Source organism: Oncorhynchus mykiss, chromosome 19 (genome assembly GCF_057628025.1).
Source record: "Oncorhynchus mykiss isolate SJ-2025 chromosome 19, ASM5762802v1, whole genome shotgun sequence".
NCBI classification, from domain to species: Eukaryota; Metazoa; Chordata; class Actinopteri; order Salmoniformes; family Salmonidae; genus Oncorhynchus; species Oncorhynchus mykiss.
The window spans coordinates 62,038,044-62,058,796 of record NC_143040.1 but is presented as its reverse complement, the minus strand read 5'-3'; the positions used below and the strand labels follow the sequence as shown (position 1 = coordinate 62,058,796).

General features: G+C 41.9%; 1 protein-coding gene across 4 annotated transcripts in view; it reads left to right on the top strand.

Annotated features, from left to right (window-relative positions):
• Window positions 1-2,213: 2,213 nt before the first annotated feature.
• Window positions 2,214-20,753, top strand: part of LOC110498112 (arf-GAP with SH3 domain, ANK repeat and PH domain-containing protein 2) — a 105,327-nt gene continuing 86,787 nt past the window's right edge. For 3 of the 4 annotated variants that reach the window (XM_090211478.1, XM_036955080.2, XM_036955079.2), the window contains exon 1: window positions 2,214-2,812. In XM_090211478.1, coding sequence (XP_090067604.1) covers window positions 2,687-2,812 — 126 coding nt within the window. In that variant the 5' untranslated portion in view covers window positions 2,214-2,686. The remainder of the gene's footprint in view (window positions 2,813-20,753) is intronic. The other variant, XM_090211477.1, reaches the window with a different exon arrangement.

Below are 20,753 nucleotides of genomic sequence, written 5' to 3'. Positions count from 1 at the left end.
CTGTGCCTAGTGGAATGTTATGTTGGCTAAAAGAAAAGTCTGTCCTTGAGTTTCATTTTCAAACTTTCGATGGGCACAGGGATAGATAATCATCCAAGGCCCAGAGTTTCCCAGTCAGGTCATGTGGTCAGGAGAACCCCGAGCCCATACAGAGAGGAGTGAATGATGATCCTTTCAACCACATCCCACAGTGTGACCATGTGCAACAATGTGAAAACATGTTAATAATCAAGGTGGGATGTGGCTACCTTTGGCCTCAGTGCTGTAACTCTGGCTGGCAGATGTTCATTGGGAGTGAGGGTCAGCCCGAGCCTCCACAGCAGCATGTTGAGAGGCGTTGCCCAGCTAAAATAATGTGTTGGGGGTACTGAACACAGCCCAGTGTTGTGATTTAAAAGCTGCCCAGGGTTCCAGCCTGCCGCTGGGTCTCTATTTATAAATGGTGGTGGCCCTGCCGGGGTTGAATGAACCAGGGAACATCAGCAGATTCTTCATCACAAAGCCTAGAAAAAACACAAGCCTACTGGGTGGGAGCTGAGTGAATCGCTCCTTCAAGCTCCCTCTGAAAACTACAGCGTGGGAGAGACTTTTTTTTATTGTTTATTTTTTATTTTTTTTTACTTCTCAACAATGTTTTGGAAGCAATATGAAAGTTTAATATCTATTTCTGGCTGTACTTTCTAAAAAACAAGTGAGTGTTTCCTCCCATGAGGATACTCTGCTCACTGTATCATGGCAGTACTAATATGACTAGATATAATTGGTGTATGCTTTTCTAGTAGAGTGCACAGAGATAGAGATAGTAATCCTCCACTAAATTATCATTTTAATTAGTCTTTTGTTCCGACGCAGCAGGGTGCAACGCTAGCATCGCCATAGTAGAAACACCTTGTCAGTGTTAACATTAGTTGTATGAATGCTTCTTAAAATGGGAGCCTGCCTTCCCTCCATGACCAAAGGTGGACAGAGAGAGGAGGCAGGAAACATGATGAGGAAGTGAACTGGAAGTGATCCTCATGTCATAAGAACCAAGTGTTCAGGTCTCTGTCTCGGTCTGCCTTCCTGCCTATCTGTCTGTCTGTCTGTCTCTCTATTGGTCTTTCCTTCTCTCTACATCTCTCTCAATCCGTCTCGTTCTCCTCTTGGTGAATTAGGCCTACTGGAATGACAGAAGGAGTCAATCAGGATTAAGGCTTTTACATTACAAAGTGTACCTGCTCTCTGGAGCCCTACAGGAAGAAAGCAAGTGCTACAGGAAGTTAGTGTTATCATACATTCTACAATAAAATAACAATGAAACGAGAGAGAAATAGACAAACTACTATTTTCTCATATGACAGGCAGGATTGTTTGATGTAGCAACGTCAAAAGAAGGCTCTTCTGATAAAGACTTAAATATGCATGTTCTGTGTTTAACACTGTATTCAAAGAGCTCATGTTTTCCCCAAACATAAAAAGTAGCTACATTTTTAACCATCAAACAGCATGGAAAATACGGTGATATAGCCTAACCCAAATGCACCATAAAATAATTAATAATGCACTCTCTAGTGACTTTCCAAGACTTTGAATGTCAAGCCGTTGCTAATAATTATTTTATTTCATTTTATAGTCCATTTAGGTGGCAGCTAGCCTTGCGCAGTGGTTCCCGACCTTTTTCGAGTTACTGTACCACCAACTGAATTTTGCCCTGCCTGGAGTACTTCTGAAGTACCCCCTCACGTGCATTTTACCAGTAGGTCTATGGTGTCATGAGTCTTCTCAAGTACTCCCTGTTTATAGGCCAAGTACCCCCAGGGGACCTAGTACACCTGGTTGGGAACCACTGGCCTAGTGGTTAAGTGTTGGACCATTCACCAAAAGGTCACTGGTTTGAATCTCTGAGCCCACTAAGTGAAAAACCTGTCAATAGGTACTTAGTTTCTCCTGTAAATTGCTCTGGATAAGAGCATCTGATAAATGACAAAAATGGAATTGACTGAAGTAGGTCAAAACAATAAATGAACTGTAGTTTAATGTGCGTAGGAATTAAGAAAATAGATCTTAGTCTGACACAGTTTAATCTTAAAATTGATGGAAACATAATAATAAACAGATTCAGAATTATTTATATAGGCTATTTCATGAGTTTTGATCTACCTTAAAAAACCTCTGGATGCCGCTGTAATGATGACAGAGACCACGCCTTCCATCGACTCTGATTGGGTCAAATTGACCAGCTGGGGATCTCCATTGGATCGTGCACATCCATTGAATCCCTCCTTCACCTTTGTCAATTTCTGAGCTTGCATTAGAACGCCTCGTTGTTTCCCACGCTTGGAAAGAAGTTAACAGGCTTTATTTGAGGTTCGGAAGAGAGAGGGCACCTACAGAAGAGAAAATAATAGAAGCTTAATCTTTTTGGATTTCCCTGCAAGTCGAGTGGGACCCGCCAAATTGACGGGGAAGAGCAGTGACCGCGACCCATCTGGAATCGGAAAGGCTACCGCAGCGACTGTTACAATCAGGCGCGCAACATTGTTGCAGTGTGACTGCTCGAGCGCGAACAAGGGAATAACACACATCTAGCAATGGTTTACATGAGAGCATTTTATCAGACTTTTATATTATTGTAAACGTAAACTTCGAATTAAATCCCGGGTGTTTAACAGGAAGGAATACAATATATTTTCTAAAAGAATAAAGTATGCCGGACCAAATTACAGTGTCCGAGTTCATGGCGGAGACAAATGAAGATTATAAAGCGCCAACTGCATCAAACTTCACCACTAGAATGTCCCACTGTAGGAATACCGTGACTGCTTTGGAGGAGGTGAGTGGTGTGGTGAATTCCAAAGCCTATAGGCTACTTCAAGGTCCACATTCGGTAGCATCACCGGACACGTCGAAGGTTATAATGCATTACTTAGACCTAGTTGTAGTACCTATGTCGGTTATAAAGGTACTCTAAACTAACTGGCCAAAATGCTATATTATCACAGTAGGCTTTTTTCCCGAATGGTTGGGCGTTTTCATCAAGCACTAGAGCCATTTGTTCTGCATTGCTCTCAAACAGAGGAAAGTGGGAACTTGTTTTCTCCAATTAGGCTACTAATCGTCATTTATTTTACACCGTTCTGATGTTGCTGTTATGTACAGAATATAACAATAGCCACTTAGCTTTTATTGGATAATAGAACCGCATAATCGGTTTTAGCTGCTTTGTTTACTTGGGACATCTCCTTTGACCATTAGTTTACAATCAACGATTTCAAAAACGAACATCTTGGCCCAGAGAGTTTACCAGGAAAACATGGACAGTTCAATGGAAACAGTTATATCATGCAAACAATGGCGCTACATTTTCTTTATTTTTAAAAATGGAATGTCTATTGAGGAATAGAAGAGCTTTGCAATTAATGTGGCACCTGTTCAATAAATTCGGTATTTATTTTCCATCAATAGGCCACGCCCGAGAATAGGACTTTTCCTGTGGTTTATAGATGGGTTAGTTTTGCCCCAGTATCTGTGTGTTTGAGAGGTCTTCATCAAACTTGCAGGTCGTTAACAGAAAGAACACTTCCGCTTTGTTCTATGAAAACCCACCCCCACCACCTAACCCTAATGAGAGCACTGACTGAGCATTTCCCACATGGTTATCTTTTTTTTTTTTTTTTTTGTTCCTGTTGTGTATTAACAGTTAAAGATGTCATCCATAAATGCCACATTTCATAGCAGTCATGTGTTGGGATAATACTAACTGGCAGTCAAAGGAGACCCACCCCTTGTTCATGTCCCCAAATCTGCTTTATTGCTGTTGTTTGCATGTACTGCTTAGCTTCATCCATGTTCATGAAATGCTGCAGGAGGGACAGTAGCGTCATTTTATTTTTTTACCTTTATTTAACTAGGCAAGTCAGTTAAGAACAAATTCTTATTTTCAATGATGGCCTAGGAACAGAACAACAGATTTGTACCTTGTCAGCTCGGGGATTTGAACTTGCAACCTTTCGGTTACTAATCCAACACTCTAACCACTAGGCTACCCTGCTGCCCCATGCTAAACAAAGGTAGTCTGTTTGTCCTCCTCATGCATACATACATACAGACAGTATCTCCTTATGATAGTACGCTTTCCCTCTCTTAGATATGACTCAATATTACACGCCTCAAACTTTGAGTGCATGTTGTCAGAATGATATCCTGGCACTGGATTGAGGCTTTGATTCTAGGGAAGCTCAGACTGATTTATCTACACATCCCAATTAGAGAGAAGGCTTGTGTTTCTAGAGGTGTGATGGGGCAGGCACCTGTTGGTGCTTAATCTTTCTACAGACACCTAAAGGTGGAATGCTGATCCCTGGTGTCAGTTTCGATAAATAAATAAAAATCTGGATAAAAATGGTTGGATTGAATTTAAGTGGCCTAGTGGGGCCAAGAGTTTTTACAATTATTGATGACTTGACCAGGAAAAGCTGGTCATCACTTGTTACCACAGCGACAGTCATAATTATGGCTCAGCCCTGCCTATGTCTACAACTTTTTTATTTTTTATAAATCTGATTTTAAAACACACTGGTAACCTTATGCCTAACCTTAAATTAAGACTAAAAAGCACCATTTTGTTTTCATGGCTGTGGTAACTAGTGACAACTGGAAATGCACTGGGTTATAGGTCGTTATCAATAAAACATCTCAATAGACCCCCAGCTCCGCTAAAACCGTTGACAACTACGTGCCATTTCCAAGGGATTGTTAAATACATTTGATAAATGACTTGGTTTTAATATCATCACCTCTTGAAAAGCATAGTCAGAACTACACATTTCAGATTATTCCACATTTAGCTCTATTATCAGAGTTATACAGCAAGTAATTGTATGCTTACATGACCAGTAAACATCAACTGATCTTTTCATTTCAGAGCCTATCCATTTGTCTTGTAGCTAGCTAGCTAGCTAATCAAACAACGTATCATTGGCTTTTGGAAAGAGCTTGACATCAACATGTCTTGGTAAAGATGTCAGTCGGACTACTGTCATCACCACTATAGATGACAAGCAAGTATAGCCATCTAGTTTATCCCTTGAAAGTTAGCTTGTTAACTTGGCATATTGAAATGATCTGTTATCAGCTAGCTAGCCAATTTGACGTGGTCCGTCAATCAATGCAGCCTATCATGTCTGTCAGCAGCAATCGTGATTAAATACTCTTAAAAACAGTGTTGAAAAGGAGATAATGTTAGCTAACTTCACTAGGTAGGCCTATGTTGGTTGGAGAAGAAAGTACCTTATGTTTACTTATCACTATGTTTAGCCAACTGTACACAGGTTCTACTGGTAGCTTTCAAAGTAAACATTATCAGCTAATAGTACATCTGCAAATGCTCCCTTCTGCTGCTTGACAGGCAGAGCCCACAAAGGATGGGAAATTCACCTAAACCACTCATACTGGTCAGGTATAGTTCACTTTTATTTTATATCACTCAAATATTAAATGAATGGTCACCAATATTGAGAGAGATCTTGAGGCTACCCTTACGAATCTAGAAATAAATGATCACGTGATCTGTTACTTGCTGTATAATTTTGATGATAGAGCTAAATGTGCACAATTGTTTTGCATGAAATAATCTGACATTTCTAGCTCTGACTAAAGAAAGTATTCACACCGCTTGACTTTTTCTACATGTTGTTGTTACAGCCTGAATTTAAAATGGATTCATTTCAGATTTGTTGTCATTGGCCTACACCCAATACCTCGTAATGTCAAAGTGGAATTATGTTTTTTGAAAATGAAAGCTGAAAAGCCTAAATAAGTTCAAGTAACATAAGTTGCATGGACTCTCTGTGTGCAATAATAGTGATTTTAGATTCTTGAATGAGTACCTCATCTCTGTACCCCACACATACAATTATCTATAAGGTACCACGGTCAAGCAGTGAATTTCAAACAATGATTCAACCAAAGACCAGGGAGATTTTCCAAGGCCTCACAAAGAAGGGCACCTATTGGTAGATGGGTAAAAATAAAAAAGCAGAAATTGAATATACGTTTGAGCATGGTGAAGTTATTAATTACACTTTAGATGGTGTATCAATACACACAGTCATTAGAAAGATACAGGCGTTCTTCCTAACTGACTAGGCGGAGAGGAAGGAAACCACTCAGGGATTTCACCATGAGGCCAATGGTGACTTTAAAACAGTTATAGAGTTTAATGGCTGTGATAAGAGAAAACTGAGAATAGATCAACATTGTAGTTACTTTACAATACTAACCTAATTGACAGAGTGAAAAGAAGGAAGCCTGTACAGAATACAAATATTCCAAAACATATTTTTAAGCATAGTGTTGGATGCATCCTGTTATAGTGAATGTTCCTGAGTGGCCGTGTTACAGTTTTGACATAAATCTACTTAAATCTACGGCAAGACCTGAAAATGGTTGTTTAGCAATGATCAACAACCAATTTCACAGAGCTTGTTGTAAGGCCTCATGTCTGTTTGCCCAATTAGACACTGCAGTAAACTGTGAACACCTCTACATATCGTGTCCAGCCAGTTGCCTGGACTCAGTAATATACTCACAAGGTGCCTAGGATTGCAGCAGTGTTTTTGAATGTGTCAGTGTCATTTCTAGACCCATGTTCCTTCTTACTGCTCTAGTATTGTAATTTATGAGCTATGAAGAAATGCAAACCATATTTGATTAATCCAGTTGATTTTAAGGAGGTGAAAGGTTGTGTGTGTGTGTGTGTGGTAGGTTAATCATGCCTATCAATGGACACTGCCACTGGGCACTGTCAATCAGAGAAGCAACGTCATATTAAAATGTAATGAGGCAAAAAGACAATTCCTATTCCTCCCTCCATGTTAATGGCTAAAAAATAAAGATCTGCTTTATTTTCTGTATACACTAAAGGCTTTCACATGGGCATCAGGTGACATCACAGTCTAGCGTGCATAAAGGAGATCTGATGGCGCTGTTTTGGATTCCCACAATTGTGCTGATTCTGTGACTAGAGAATTGTCTTGCTATAAAATTGCTAGCGTCTCCATTTTGCCCTTGAAGAGACAGTTGAGGACTGTCTGAATGTAGCCTACTCAAGTCTGTATTTCAGGACTGAAAAATGTCGACAGTGCAGCAATGTTTCGCAATATATAGAAAAACCATTGCCATTTCAGTTTTGATCATTGCCTTTGATAATTGTCAGCTTGGTGTTTTAGGCCTACACATTTTGGCATCCAAGTTTTGGTTTCACATTAAACTAGGCACTTCCGTGCTAAGGCTGTACTTATTGGAGTGAGAGATTAATTGTGGGAGAGGTGTGATTAGTGTGAATATCTGTGGACCAGATGGCATGACGTCTGCTTCACGTGGGCCGATTCCAGTCCTATGTGATGACAGCTTGTCTCTTATGAGTGCTCTGGAATGAGTGTTGTGCTCACCCTTCATCCTCTGACTGGACTGATGGCATTGACCAGGTCTGTTCAGATGAGCCTGCTATCCCCACAGTGTAGCACAGGGAGACACACTATCTAGGAGACACTGCCACTTATAGGGCTTAATGGGACCTAGTCTGTTGTGTGATTTATTTCTACATAAACCAATTACAGTGGACAGAACTTTAATTAGGCTTTTGGATTGTAAAAGCTTTGTCTCTCATCTCCAAATAAATGGGCTTAATGTGTCCAGCAGAGGTGGAGCTACTAAAATAGTTCCTTGGATTACCGTGGTCTAAAAACCACAACTATAAAAACAGTTGGTCCACTAAGAGGATGTTTGTGCCTTGTGTCATTAACGCCCCTCTGGGTTGTTGTAAAATGAGGCAACTTCTCCATGCCTTTGTGCTACCTGCCTTTGTTTTAATTTTACAAGAGACTTTGTTTATATTAGTCTGATCACATACATTCTCATTTTGAGCAAGGAAGTCTCTTTGACTGTGCAGAAGTTACTTTGCTTTGGCCACAGTCACAATGGGAACGAAGCCAAGTACTAAATTGCTGGTCTGACTGACTATCAGCGTTGAACAACAGTTGAGTAATCCATAGCGCTTTGATATGACTGTTCTTTTGGTTTTATGGAACTTCAGCCTTTTCTGATTTATGGGTTGCAAACAAACTGCACTTTCCTACTCAAAGGTAAATGTATGTTACAGGATAGCACATCAGAGTGTGAAACCCACACGTGTTGCATTAACTGAGCCTATCCTTTGTGTTGGCCTGTAAATTGGATGATGTTTCATGTTCCCGGACTGCACCCATTGTGCAAACACGGGCCTTCCTTTCACAGAGAAACATTCCTGGATTCTGAGCATGGCAGTGGCCCACACACGGTCACAATAGGGGGTCCAATGTTGGACCAGCCAGGCTCATTGACTCTGTCTCTCTCCTCCATACATACTGCTCAGTTTTCTCAGTTGAATCATGGACATTTACAGCCAGCATTTTGCATGGATTTTTTTTGTCGTCCTGTATATAGATTCCTGCACCCTCTGGATATTTTATCCCGGCATGTTGTCTTAACTGCATCGTTCTGGTGATGCAAGTTGTCCAACTACATGGTTCTGGTGAGGCATGTTGTCCAACTACATGGTTCTGGTGAGGCATGTTGTCCAACTACATGGTTCTGGTGAGGCATGTTGTCCAACTACATGGTTCTGGTGAGGCATGTTGTCCAACTACATGGCTCTGGTGGGGCATGTTGTCCAACTACATGGTTCTGGTGAGGCATGTTGTCCAACTACATGGTTCTGGTGAGGCATGTTGTCCAACTACATGGTTCTGGTGATGCATGTGGTCTCAACTGCATGGTTCTGGTGATGCATGTGGTCTCAACTGCATGGTTCTGGTGGGGCATGTGGTCTCAACTGCTTGGTTCTGGTGGGGCATGTGGTCTCAACTGCTTGGTTCTGGTGGGGCATGTGGTCTCAACTGCTTGGTTCTGGTGGGGCATGTGGTCTCAACTGCATGGTTCTGGTGGGGCATGTGGTCTCAACTGCATGGTTCTGTATAGAGATTATTGGGAAGTATCAGGGGAATGACCGTGGCATTCGGGGTAACTGTTTGCACCAGCCCTAATCTCATGTGCTGAGTCTGTTCTATGAATCTGGTTAACAATGAGGAAGTGGTCTCCACTCCATACTTGGTGGTTTCTAATTGAATTCCCCAAGATTGTGAAAAGCAGTGGATAGCGGATGCGGTGAAGGTGACAAAACACAAAGCGCATTCATTTCTTTAGGAAAACAGTCCTAATGTTAGAAACAAACATCATTGTTGTCATTCAGAGAGACTATTTATTTATTTGCCAAGCTACACAGAATAATCAACAGGTTCCTCTTTGCGTACTGAGAAATGGATGCAACTTATATCCATTATAAAAAGATTATATCAACAATCTTCCAGCCAGCCCAGGCTGCTTCACTCTGCGGTGTGTAATCTGAAGGCTGAACAGTAATATACTCCTGACTGTATCTACAGACAAATAGCAATAGGTTTTCTCATGGAGCCTGCAACCCCGTTCCCTCTAGATGAGCAGCCTGATGGTGTGTCCAACAACCCTTCATTATTTGTTGTGGTTTGGTATTTTATTAGGATCCCCATTAGCTGTTGCAAAAGCTGCAGCTACTCTTCCTGGGGTCCACACAAAACATGTGTCAGAGCTGTGTGTAAATTGACTATATGCAAACAATTTGGTATTTTCTTCCCGGGCCAGTGGAAAGCATCGCCTCATCTACTCAGAGATTCCTGGGCATAGTCTGTGGGACCCACCAGGCTGGGCTGGAGTCAGCACCTGTAGCGCAGAACAGGTGGCATGGAGGAAAGTTTTAACAAGGCCTCAGACACCAAGGATAAAGTATGCAGAGACAATTGATGAATGAGCTGCCCAGACTGCCAGCCACCTTGGCCTGCATCCTCTTAAGGAGCTTATTAATACTTAGTGTAATTGAAATGATTTCGCTGGAAGGACCACCACATTTAGACCATTTCTCCTCAGAGCTTTGGACCAAACATGCCCCATAGTAAATATGATCCCCTGCCAGATTCTGTCTGAACTGGTTAATGACCTACAGTTGTTCCATCTGGAAGCTGGAAGCTGGTTGTGTTTTTGTTGTTGTTTTTTGTCTCTTTTCATTCTTTATCTTGGTCTTTTTTTTTTTTTTTTGCCAATATTTTTTGTCTACATCCTCACTTCTGACAGTCTAGTTAGCAAACAAGAAGAAAAACCATGTGAGACCAATAAAATTAGATTTGATTTGGTATATATTTATTTTTATTTCACCTTTATTTAACCAGGTAGGCCAGTTGAGAACACCTTTATTTAACCAGGTAGGCCAGTTGAGAACACCTTTATTTAACCAGGTAGGCTAGTTGAGAACACCTTTATTTAACCAGGTAGGCCAGTTGAGAACACCTTTATTTAACCAGGTAGGCTAGTTGAGAACAAGTTCTCATTTACAATTGCGACCTGGCCAAGATAAAAGCAAAGCAGTTCGACACAAACAACAACACAGAGTTACACATGGAGTAAAACAAACATACAGTCAATAATACTGTAGAAAAATAAGTCTATATACAATGTGGGCAAATGAGGTGAGAAGGGAGGTAAAGGCAAAAGAAAAAAAGGCCATGGTGGCGAAGTAAATACAATATAGTAGGTAAAACACTGGAATGGTAGAATGGTATCACACAACCTTTCTATCGGAAATGATGAAAAGTCCTCTTTTGTTACCCTAAGAGTACCCAGCATGTTTCCTCCAATGTGTGTGTTTGAAGCGTAAGGTATCTTGCATAACTGGAGCCAGTGACAGCAGTCTCTCCCAGTCTCAGGCTCTCTCTCTCACTCTTTGGGGCCTTCCTACAGATGAGAAGTCACCCCCCCCCCCCCCCCCCCCCCAATGTGGCTAAATAGTGGAAAGGTGGGAGGGGGACGGGTCACGGTACTTTCCCTATCGATTTGGGGCCTGGGCTCCCCTTGGTGACCCTGGGCTGTTGGGATACAATATCCCCCCCACCACTGCCACAACACAGGATCATTCATCGGAATAAGGGGGTGCGAGGAAATCGTTTTAATAGAATGGTGTGTGATCGGAGAGAGGGGTCAGGAGTGCACCGGCCTTTGTTGTGCATGGGGTACATGGGAGTGTGGAGGCCCACCGTCAGCTTCCTTTTAAGTGTTCCTGACATGCTGTGCCTCTTCATTAATTAACTACTTCATTGATTTGTTGCCATGGCCTCTACAGGGGCAGAGCAGTTTCCTCAGAAATTATTTTAATTGTGTTGCTGGGTTGTCGTGTTCACTTAACTGCAGTGGGAGGGCCTCCCGAGTGGCGCAGCGGTCTAAGCCACTGCATTGCATTGCTTGATGTGTCACTACAGCCCCGGGTTCGATCCCAGGCTGTGTCACAGCCGGCCGTGACTGGGAGACCCATGAGGTGGCGCACAATTGGCCCAGCTTCATCCGGATTATGGGAGGGTTTGGCCGGCCGACATGTTCTTGTCCCATCGCGCTCTAGCGGCAGCGACTCCAGGCCGGGTGCCTGCAAGCTGACTTCGGTTGCCAGTTGTACGGTGTTTCCGACGACACATGGGTGCGGCTGGCTTCCGGGCTAAGCGAGCAGTGTGTCATGAAACAGTGCGGCTTGGCAGGGTCGTGTTTCTGAGGACGCATGGCTCTCAAACTTCGCCTCTCCCGAGTCCGTACGGGATTTGCAGCCATGGGACAAGACTGGATGTCATGAAATTGGGAAGAAATAAGGGGTAAAAGAAGCAACAAAAAATAAACCATTTGAAAACTGCAGTGGGTTCATGGAGGAAGGGCTTTCAGATGTGTTCTCTCTTTGAGAAGCCATCAACAAGGTCTTATGATGTCATTAATGGCTAGATTTAGGTTGTTCTTTACAGATTTTCTACATTAGTCAACAAAAGACAGGTTAATAGACTCTGTTTTAGAAAACAAACTCAGGAACTTTGTTTTAGATATCCTTAATGTCCCTCCTCATACTATATCCACTTGTCAAGCAGGTCTGCCTCCCTGGAGAGTTGGGACATGCACAATGTACCCATTCTTTCCACAGTAAAGCTGAAGAAAAAAAAACTACAGAAAAGTGTTGAGTGTTTAAGCTGTTCCCAGAGGGGCACGAACTTTAATACAGCTGAATGTTTCTGTCAAAGTAGTGCCTCTGCCTAACGTGTTTCTGTCAAAGTAGTGCCTCTGCCTAATGTGTTTCTGTCAAAGTAGTGCCTCTGCCTAACGTGTTTCTGTCAAAGTAGTGCCTCTGCCTAACGTGTTTCTGTCAAAGTAGTGCCTCTGCCTAACGTGTTTCTGTCAAAGTAGTGCCTCTGCCTAACGTGTTTCTGTCAAAGTAGTGCCTCTGCCTAACGTGTTTCTGTCAAAGTAGTGCCTCTGCCTAACGTGTTTCTGTCAAAGTAGTGCCTCTGCCTAACGTGTTTCTGTCAAAGTAGTGCCTCTGCCTAACGTGTTTCTGTCAAAGTAGTGCCTCTGCCTAACGTGTTTCTGTCAAAGTAGTGCCTCTGCCTAACGTGTTTCTGTCAAAGTAGTGCCTCTGCCTAACGTGTTTCTGTCAAAGTAGTGCCTCTGCCTAACGTGTTTCTGTTAAAGTAGTGCCTCTGCCTAACGTGTTTCTGTCAAAGTAGTGCCTCTGCCTAACGTGTTTCTGTCAAAGTAGTGCCTCTGCCTAACGTGTTTCTGTTAAAGTAGTGCCTCTGCCTAACGTGTTTCTGTCAAAGTAGTGCCTCCACCTACTTTGGAGCAACGTTGTCTTAGTACTCCTGGAACCTGGAATTAAGTTGGATCAGAATCCTTAAAAGTAATAAAGTCCTCAGACTTCAAAGGAACTTTATACAAGGATCTTTCATTCCTTTTCACAGCAGATACACTCCTGCACGTATCCCTTCCACAGCACACTGGATCATATGTTTTCCAAAGTCACCAGTTGATCCTTTCCAGGTGAACGCAGTCTCACTCCAAGTCCCTCAAGCATCCTCAATGCTCCTTGTATGCAACTATGGCACTTTGCTTTTGGCATTGCTAAGTTTCCGCCATGAGGCCTACACATTGGTAAATATGAGCAGACCAGAAACTGTGTTTACGCTGACTGGATTTTATGGGGAGCTAGACCCATTTGGTCTTAATTTACCCATCCCTCCCTCACGCTGAGCTTTCATCAGTCCCCTGCTAATTTATAAACTTTGTTAAATACTTCCTTATTAAGTCAAACAGACTCCTTTAAAACGGTGCTGTCGGGTCTCTTTCCTGATTTTTCACCCGAGGTAGTTCAGAAGCTCTCTTTTTTTTTCATTCAAAGCTTGACATTTGTATTCTCAGTTGGTATACTCTGGGCATAATCAGATCCTGAATTTCCAGTTCAACAGTTGTTCATCGTACAGCCTACCAGAACATTCCCACTGAGAGTGAATGCGGGTCACTGTGTCACACCTACAACCAACAGTCTTGAGTGTGATTCAGTAAAAGTGTACTGCACCCATGGGGATTGGCCAAGCTCCCCTTTTGTCTTTATCTGACCTTTTCACCTCTTAATCACTCTATTAACGACCAATCATTGAAGTTCCGCTTGTCTTCACTGCTCAGTCACCTGAATCTTCAAGCACTTCACATCAGTAGTATACAGCACCTTCAGTAAGTATTCACACCCCTTGACTTTTTCCACATTTTGTTGTAACAGCCTGACTTTAAAATTGATTAAATTGAGATGTTTGGTCACTGGCCTACACACAATACCTCATCATGTCAAAGTGTAATTACGTTTTTTGAAAATGAAAAGCTGAAATGTCTTGTCAATATTTATTCAACCCCTTTGTTATGGTAAGCCTAAATAAGTTCAGGAGTAAAATGTGCTTAAGTCACATAATAAGATTCATGGACTCACTCCGTGTGCAATAATAGTGTTTAACATGATTTTTGATTGACTACCTCACACATACAATTATCTGTAAGGTCCCTCAGTCGAGCAGTGAATTTCAAACACATATTCATCAACAAAGACCAGAGAGGTTTTCCAATGTATTTTTTTATCCGTTATTTTACCAGGTACGTTGACTGAAAACACATTCTCATTTGCAGCAACGACCTGGGGAATAGTTACAGGGGAGAGGAGGGGGATGAATGAGCCAATTGTAAACTGGGGATTATTAGGTGACCGTGATGGTTTGAGGGCCAGATTGGGAATTTAGCCAGGACACCAGGGTTAACATCCCTACTCTTACGATAAGTGCCATGGGATCTTTAATGACCTCAGAGAGTCAGGACCCTCGTTTATCGTTCCATCTGAAAGACGGCACCCTACACAGGGCAGTTGGGATATTTTTTTTTAGACCAGAGGAAAGAGTGCCTCCTACTGGCCCTCCAACACGACTTCCAGCAGCATCTGGTCTTCCATCCAGGAACTGACCAGGACCAACCCTGCTTAGCTTCAGAAGCAAGCCAGCAGTGGTATGCAGGGTGGTATGCTGCTGGCAATGCCTCGCAAAGAAGGGCACCTATTGGTAGGTGGGTACAAAAAAAATGAAGCAAACATTTTAATATTCCATTTGAGCATGGTGAAGTTATTAATTACACTTTGGATGTTGTATCAATACGCCCAGTCACTACAAAGATGGAGGTGTTTCTAACTCAGCATTTTTAGTTTTTATGCAACAAGGCACTAAAGTAATACTGCAAAGAAATGTAGCAAAGAAATTCACTTTTTGTTCTTATTACAAAGTGTTATGTTTTGGGCAAATCCAATACAAGACATTAGTTAGTACCACTCTCTGTATTTTAAAGCATAGTGGTGGTTGCTTCATGTTATGAGTATGCTTGTAATCATTAATGACTGGGGAGTTTTTCTGAATAGAAAAAACAGAATGGAGCTAAGCACAGGCAAAATCCTAGAGGAAAACCTGGTTCAGTCTGCTTTCCACCAGACACTGGGAGACATTCACCTTTCATCAGGACAATAACCTAAAACACAAGGCCAATTACGCTGGAGTTGCTTACCAATCTTCCTTAGTGGGCGAGTTAAAGTTTTGACTTAAACCTACTTGAAAATATATGGCAAGACCTGAAAATGGCTGTCTAGCAATTATTAACAACCAATTTGACAGCTTGAAGAATTTTGAAAAGAATAATGGGAAAATGTTACACAATCCAGGTTTGTCAAGCTCTTAGAGACTTACCCAGAAAGACTCACAGCTGTAATCACTGCCAAAGGTGATTCTAACATGTATTGACTCAGAGGTGTGAATACTTATGTAAATTACATTTCTGTATTCCATTTATAATACATTTGCAAACATTTCTAAAAACATGTTTTCACTTTGTGTTTAGTTGGGTGAGAGAAAAAATACATTTGAATCCATTTTGAATTCAGGCTGTAACACAACTAAATGTGGAATAAGTCAAGGGGTATGAATAGTTTCTGAAGGCATGCTCTTCAAGAGGTATTATATTACAACCAAATAGTTTATTTTATTTAACAATCCTTTGAACGATATGTAGTTTTCAATGATTTTAGCAGAGCTGGGGGCAAGGAGCAGCCAAATCGAACACTTTGCACTATATTGCCATGTTTTATTGATGACTACCTATAGCCTTTAGCCTGTAGGTGTTCAGATCTGGCTGTGGTTGTTTTGTAGCTGTTCCTCCTTGTGGTCAGCTCTGCCCTAAATCTTCACACGGTCTCTCAACAGTATCTTGGAGAGAGTGGGTCTATGTGAAAACTATGCTGTTTTTTAAAACTTTCTGAAGGCACTGTATCTTTTCAATTGTTCCCTGTAAATCGGTAATGTTGAGAGGAACAGCTCTTCTCACATGGTCTCAAATAGCCACTAAGTGTTGAAAATCCCAAATCCCTCTGCTTTCCAGGCATGCCACATCTTGTCCAGTGTTCACAGGCAGTGGTTGCTGAAATAAAATCTGAGAATCATATTGCACCCAAACCCCAACCCAAAGACGAACTTGAAAGTTTGTCAACGATGGTTGAATAAACCAATCTGCGGTGCGGAATGTTGGTCGTCATGTGACAGTGTCCATATGACACCCCATTGACAACAAAGGAAGGGAAAATGTCTTTGAAGTGGTCAATTGCAGGGCAGAGGGTCATTCAATTGGCAAGTGGTTTCTCCAGACACAAATGGAGCCATCCATTGATGTAGCCTATAGCTACACCAGGGTAGGGCTGGGCAATATGGCCTAAAAATCATATCTCCATTTTTTTTTTTCAAACATATGGGCAATTCACTCTAATGTACTTGTCCTCTTGCTCAGTTGTGCACCGGGGCCTCCCACTCCTCTTTCTATTCTGGTTAGAGCCAGTTTGCGCTGTTCTGTGAAGGGAGTAATACACTGCGTTGTATGAGATCTTCAGTTTCTTGGCAATGTCTCTCATGGAATAGACTGATGAGTTTCAGAAGAAAGTTATTTGTTTCTAGCCATTTTGAGCCTGTAATCGAACCCACAAATGCTGATGCTGCAGATACTCCACTAGTCTAAATAAGGCCAGTTGTATTTTTAATCAGCACAACAGTTTTCAGCTGTGCTAACATAATTGCAAAAGGGTTTTCTACTGATCAATTAGCCTTTGAAAATGATAAACTTGGATTAGCTAACACAACATGCCATTGGAACAAGAGTGATGGTTGCTGATAATGGGTCTCTGTATGCCTATGTAGATATTCCATAAAAAAATCAGCCGTTTCCAGCTACAATAGTCATTTACGACATTAACAATGCCTGCACTGTATTTCTGATCAATTTGATGTTATTTTAAGGGACAAGAAAAGTGCTTTTCTTTCAAAAACAAGGACATTTCTATGTGACGCTAGTGTATATCTCGATTTTAAAACTAAAAACACCCGTTTTTATTTGACAATTAAAAGGTCAAATACACTGCATTTCAAACAATCAGCAATAATATAATGAATTCAGGGCTCGTGAAATTATACCTAGGCTAAATATAACCCTTCCACAACCATAAGACCCACTAAGGTCCAGCTAATCTTTATATTTTAAGTTTAGCCAGCTAGGGTCCATTTGCTAGCTAACATGCAGAACAGTTGAATTGTTATGAACCCACCTTTCTGTCCGTCTCCAGCTGTTTGAACAGCATGCTAGCCTGTCCGCTGTGTTCAGATGTTGAAATCAAGTGGCCTACCTTATTTCTCAGAATGAGAACAAGTTGCCAATTCCTTATATAATTGTTTTAGGTTTATTGCACATTTATAAAACACACACTAGACAGCTAAAATGCTGCTATCGGTATTTGGTAGTGCAATGCCGCGCACGACAAACTGAGCATTTATTTTCCAGAATCTTTTGGGTAGACTCCTGTTGTTATGGCGGAGACATGTGCATCTCGTCAGATCTCTGGTGTAAATGGGAAGGTATGCACAGCACAGAAGGAGACGAGACCAAAATGACAACATGAGAACAAGCAGACATAAACACTCATAAAAACTTGATTATTGCAATACAGGCATTTGGAATATCGTGCAAAAACATACATTCTAAATAATCAAATTCAATTGATATATTGCCCAGCCCTACACCAGGGATTCGGCACTGCCTGGCTTTCTATTTCGAACCAGTGTTTTTCTTTGCAGGTTTTAGTAACTCTGTTTTATGTCCTCACCAAAGTGTGAGGATTATTGCTGGCAGGTGGTGACTGTCCAGGTCTAAGGATTTCCCTTTTGTAGTTTCACCAGTGAGTAGTAAAGCACCAAACGCCTATGAGTTGTGTTTGGACAGTTTTCTTTTTTTAATAAGTGAAAGTCTTTACCATATGACATGTTATTGGTCACATACACATGGTTAGCAGATGTTAATGCGTGTGTACCGAAATGCTTGTGCTTCTAGTTCCGACAGTGCAGTAATAGCTAACATTAATTTAACAATTCCACAACTACCTAATTCACCCACATCTAAAGGGATGGAATAAGAATATGTACATAAACTCAGCAAAAAAAAACATCCCTTTTTCAGGACCCGGTCTTTCAAAGATAATTTGTAAAAATCCAAATAACTTAGATCTTCATTGTAAAGGGTTAAAACACTGTATCCCATGCTTGTTCGAAGAACCATAAGCAATTAATGAACATGCACTTGTGGAACGGTCGTGACACTAACAGCTTACAGACGGTAGGCAATTAAGGTCACAGTTATGAAAAGTTAGGACACTAAAGAGGCCTTTCTACTGACTCTGAAAACACCAAAAGAAAGATGCCCAGGAGGGTCCCTGCTCATCTGCGTGAACGTGCCTTAGGCATGCTGCAAGCAGGCATGAAGACTGCAGATGTGGCCAGGGCAATAAATTGCAATGTCCGTACTGTGAGATGCCTAAGACGGTGCTACAGGGAGACACGACGGCCAGCTGATCGTTCTCGCAGTGGCAGACCACGTGTAACAGCACCTGCACAGGATCGGTACATCCGAACATCACACCTGCTAGATAAGTACAGGATGGCAACCAGGAACGCACAATCCCTCCATCAGTGCTCAGACTGTCCGCAATAGGCTGAGAGGGGCTGGACTGAGGGCTTGTAGGCCTGTTGTAAGGCAGGTCCTCACCAGACGTCACCTATGGGCACAGACCCACCGTCGCTGGCAAAAAGTGCTCTTTTTTTACCTAGGCAAGTCAGTTAAGAACAAATTCTTATTTTCAATGATGGCCTAGGACCAGAGGGTTAACTGCCTTGTTCAGGGGTAGAACAACAGATTTGTATCTTGTCAGCCTGGGGATTTGAACTTGCAACCTTTACGGTTACTAGTCCAACGCTCTATCCACTAGGCTACGCTGCCGCTCTTCACTGACAAATCATGGTTTTGTCTCACCAGGGGTGATAGTCGGATTCGCGTTTATCGTCGAAGGAATGAGTGTTACACCGAGGCCTATACTCTGGAGCGGGATCGATTAGGAGGTGGAGGGTCAGTCATGATTCTCAGTTTACCATTTTGTCTACCTTGTCGGGTGTTTTTTAATGGACATGTTGTGTTTATTGTTGCAGGTATCAAATCAAATTGTATTTGTGACTTGCGCCTAATATAACAATACTAATACTTACCGTGAAATGCTTAATTACAAGCCCTTAACCAACAATGCAGAAGTACGAAAATATTTGCTAAAATAATATATACATTTTAATAAACTAAAGTAAGAAAAAAAAGTACTTTACATTAGTCCTGCTTACACATCAAACTCCTGTTTTACAGTGCAATTGAGAGTGGACTTCAGAGAGTGTTTATTGTGTGTGTGTGCACTTGACTCACTCATTGGTCAGAAGCTGCGGGGTCTTGTGACATCGGTAGAGAGAGAGCTGTGTGTTCTCCTCACTCTGCTAACCTTCATCTGCATGGCTCTCAGGACACTCCCACTGACCATAATATGCCCAGTGAAGACGCTGACTCTTTGCGCCGGCTGACTTTCCCACTCATTCAGGCTAACTGCATACATTACTGTTCTGTGTCAAACACTGGAACTACAGCTTGTTAATGGTCCCCTTAATGGCGCAATGGACCTGTTCAGATATTTACTCAGTTGCTCCAAATTGCTTAAAGTTGTGCTTGAAAGGGTTTTTTCCTTTTTATTTCTCACCCAAATCGTGAGTGCATACTGTAGGCCTGAGGCAGTGAAGCGCACAGAAATGGACATTGAAGTAGGCTGTGCTGTTTTATTAATTCTCTGTGCTCTTAGTTTCAGGCACGTTTACTGCTCTGAGTCGTTGGATGTTAATTTATTATTTCAGTTCAGTTAAATGACAGCTCTGAATAGCTTTACCACAAGGCAGATCCTCTCGACTCCTACCTGCTGTCAGGATGCACTCGCAACTGCGCACTTCAGCCAGGAAGCTACAGTGCCTTGCGAAAGTATTCGGCCCCCTTGAACTTTGCGACCTTTTGCCACATTTCAGGCTTCAAACATAAAGATATAAAACTGTATTTTTTTGTGAAGAATCAACAACACAATCATGAAGTGGAACAACATTTATTGGATATTTCAAACTTTTTTAACAAATCAAAAACTGAAAAATTGGGCGTGCAAAATGATTCAGCCCCCTTAAGTTAATACTTTGTAGCGCCACCTTTTGCTGCGATTACAGCTGTAAGTCGCTTGGGGTATGTCTCTATCAGTTTTGCACATCGAGAGACTGAATTTTTTTCCCATTCCTCCTTGCAAAACAGCTCGAGCTCAGTGAGGTTGGATGGAGAGCATTTGTGAACAGCAGTTTTCAGTTCTTTCCACAGATTCTCGATTGGATTCAGGTCTGGACTTTGACTTGGCCATTCTAACACCTGGATATGTTTATTTTTGAACCATTCCATTGTAGATTTTGCTTTATGTTTTGGATCATTGTCTTGTTGGGAGACAAATCTCCGTCCCAGTCTCAGGTCTTTTGCAGACTCCATCAGGTTTTCTTCCAGAATGGTCCTGTATTTGGCTCCATCCATCTTCCCATCAATTTGAACCATCTTCCCTGTCCCTGCTGAAGAAAAGCAGGCCCAAACCATGATGCTGCCACCACCATGTTTGACAGTGGGGATGGTGTGTTCAGGGTGTTGCTTTTACGCCAAACATAACGTTTTGCATTGTTGCCAAAAAGTTCAATTTTGGTTTCATCTGACCAGAGCACCTTCTTCCACATGTTTGGTGTGTCTCCCAGGTGGCTTGTGGCAAACTTTAAACGACACTTTTTATGGATATCTTTAAGAAATGGCTCTCTTCTTGCCACTCTTCCATAAAGGCCAGATTTGTGCAA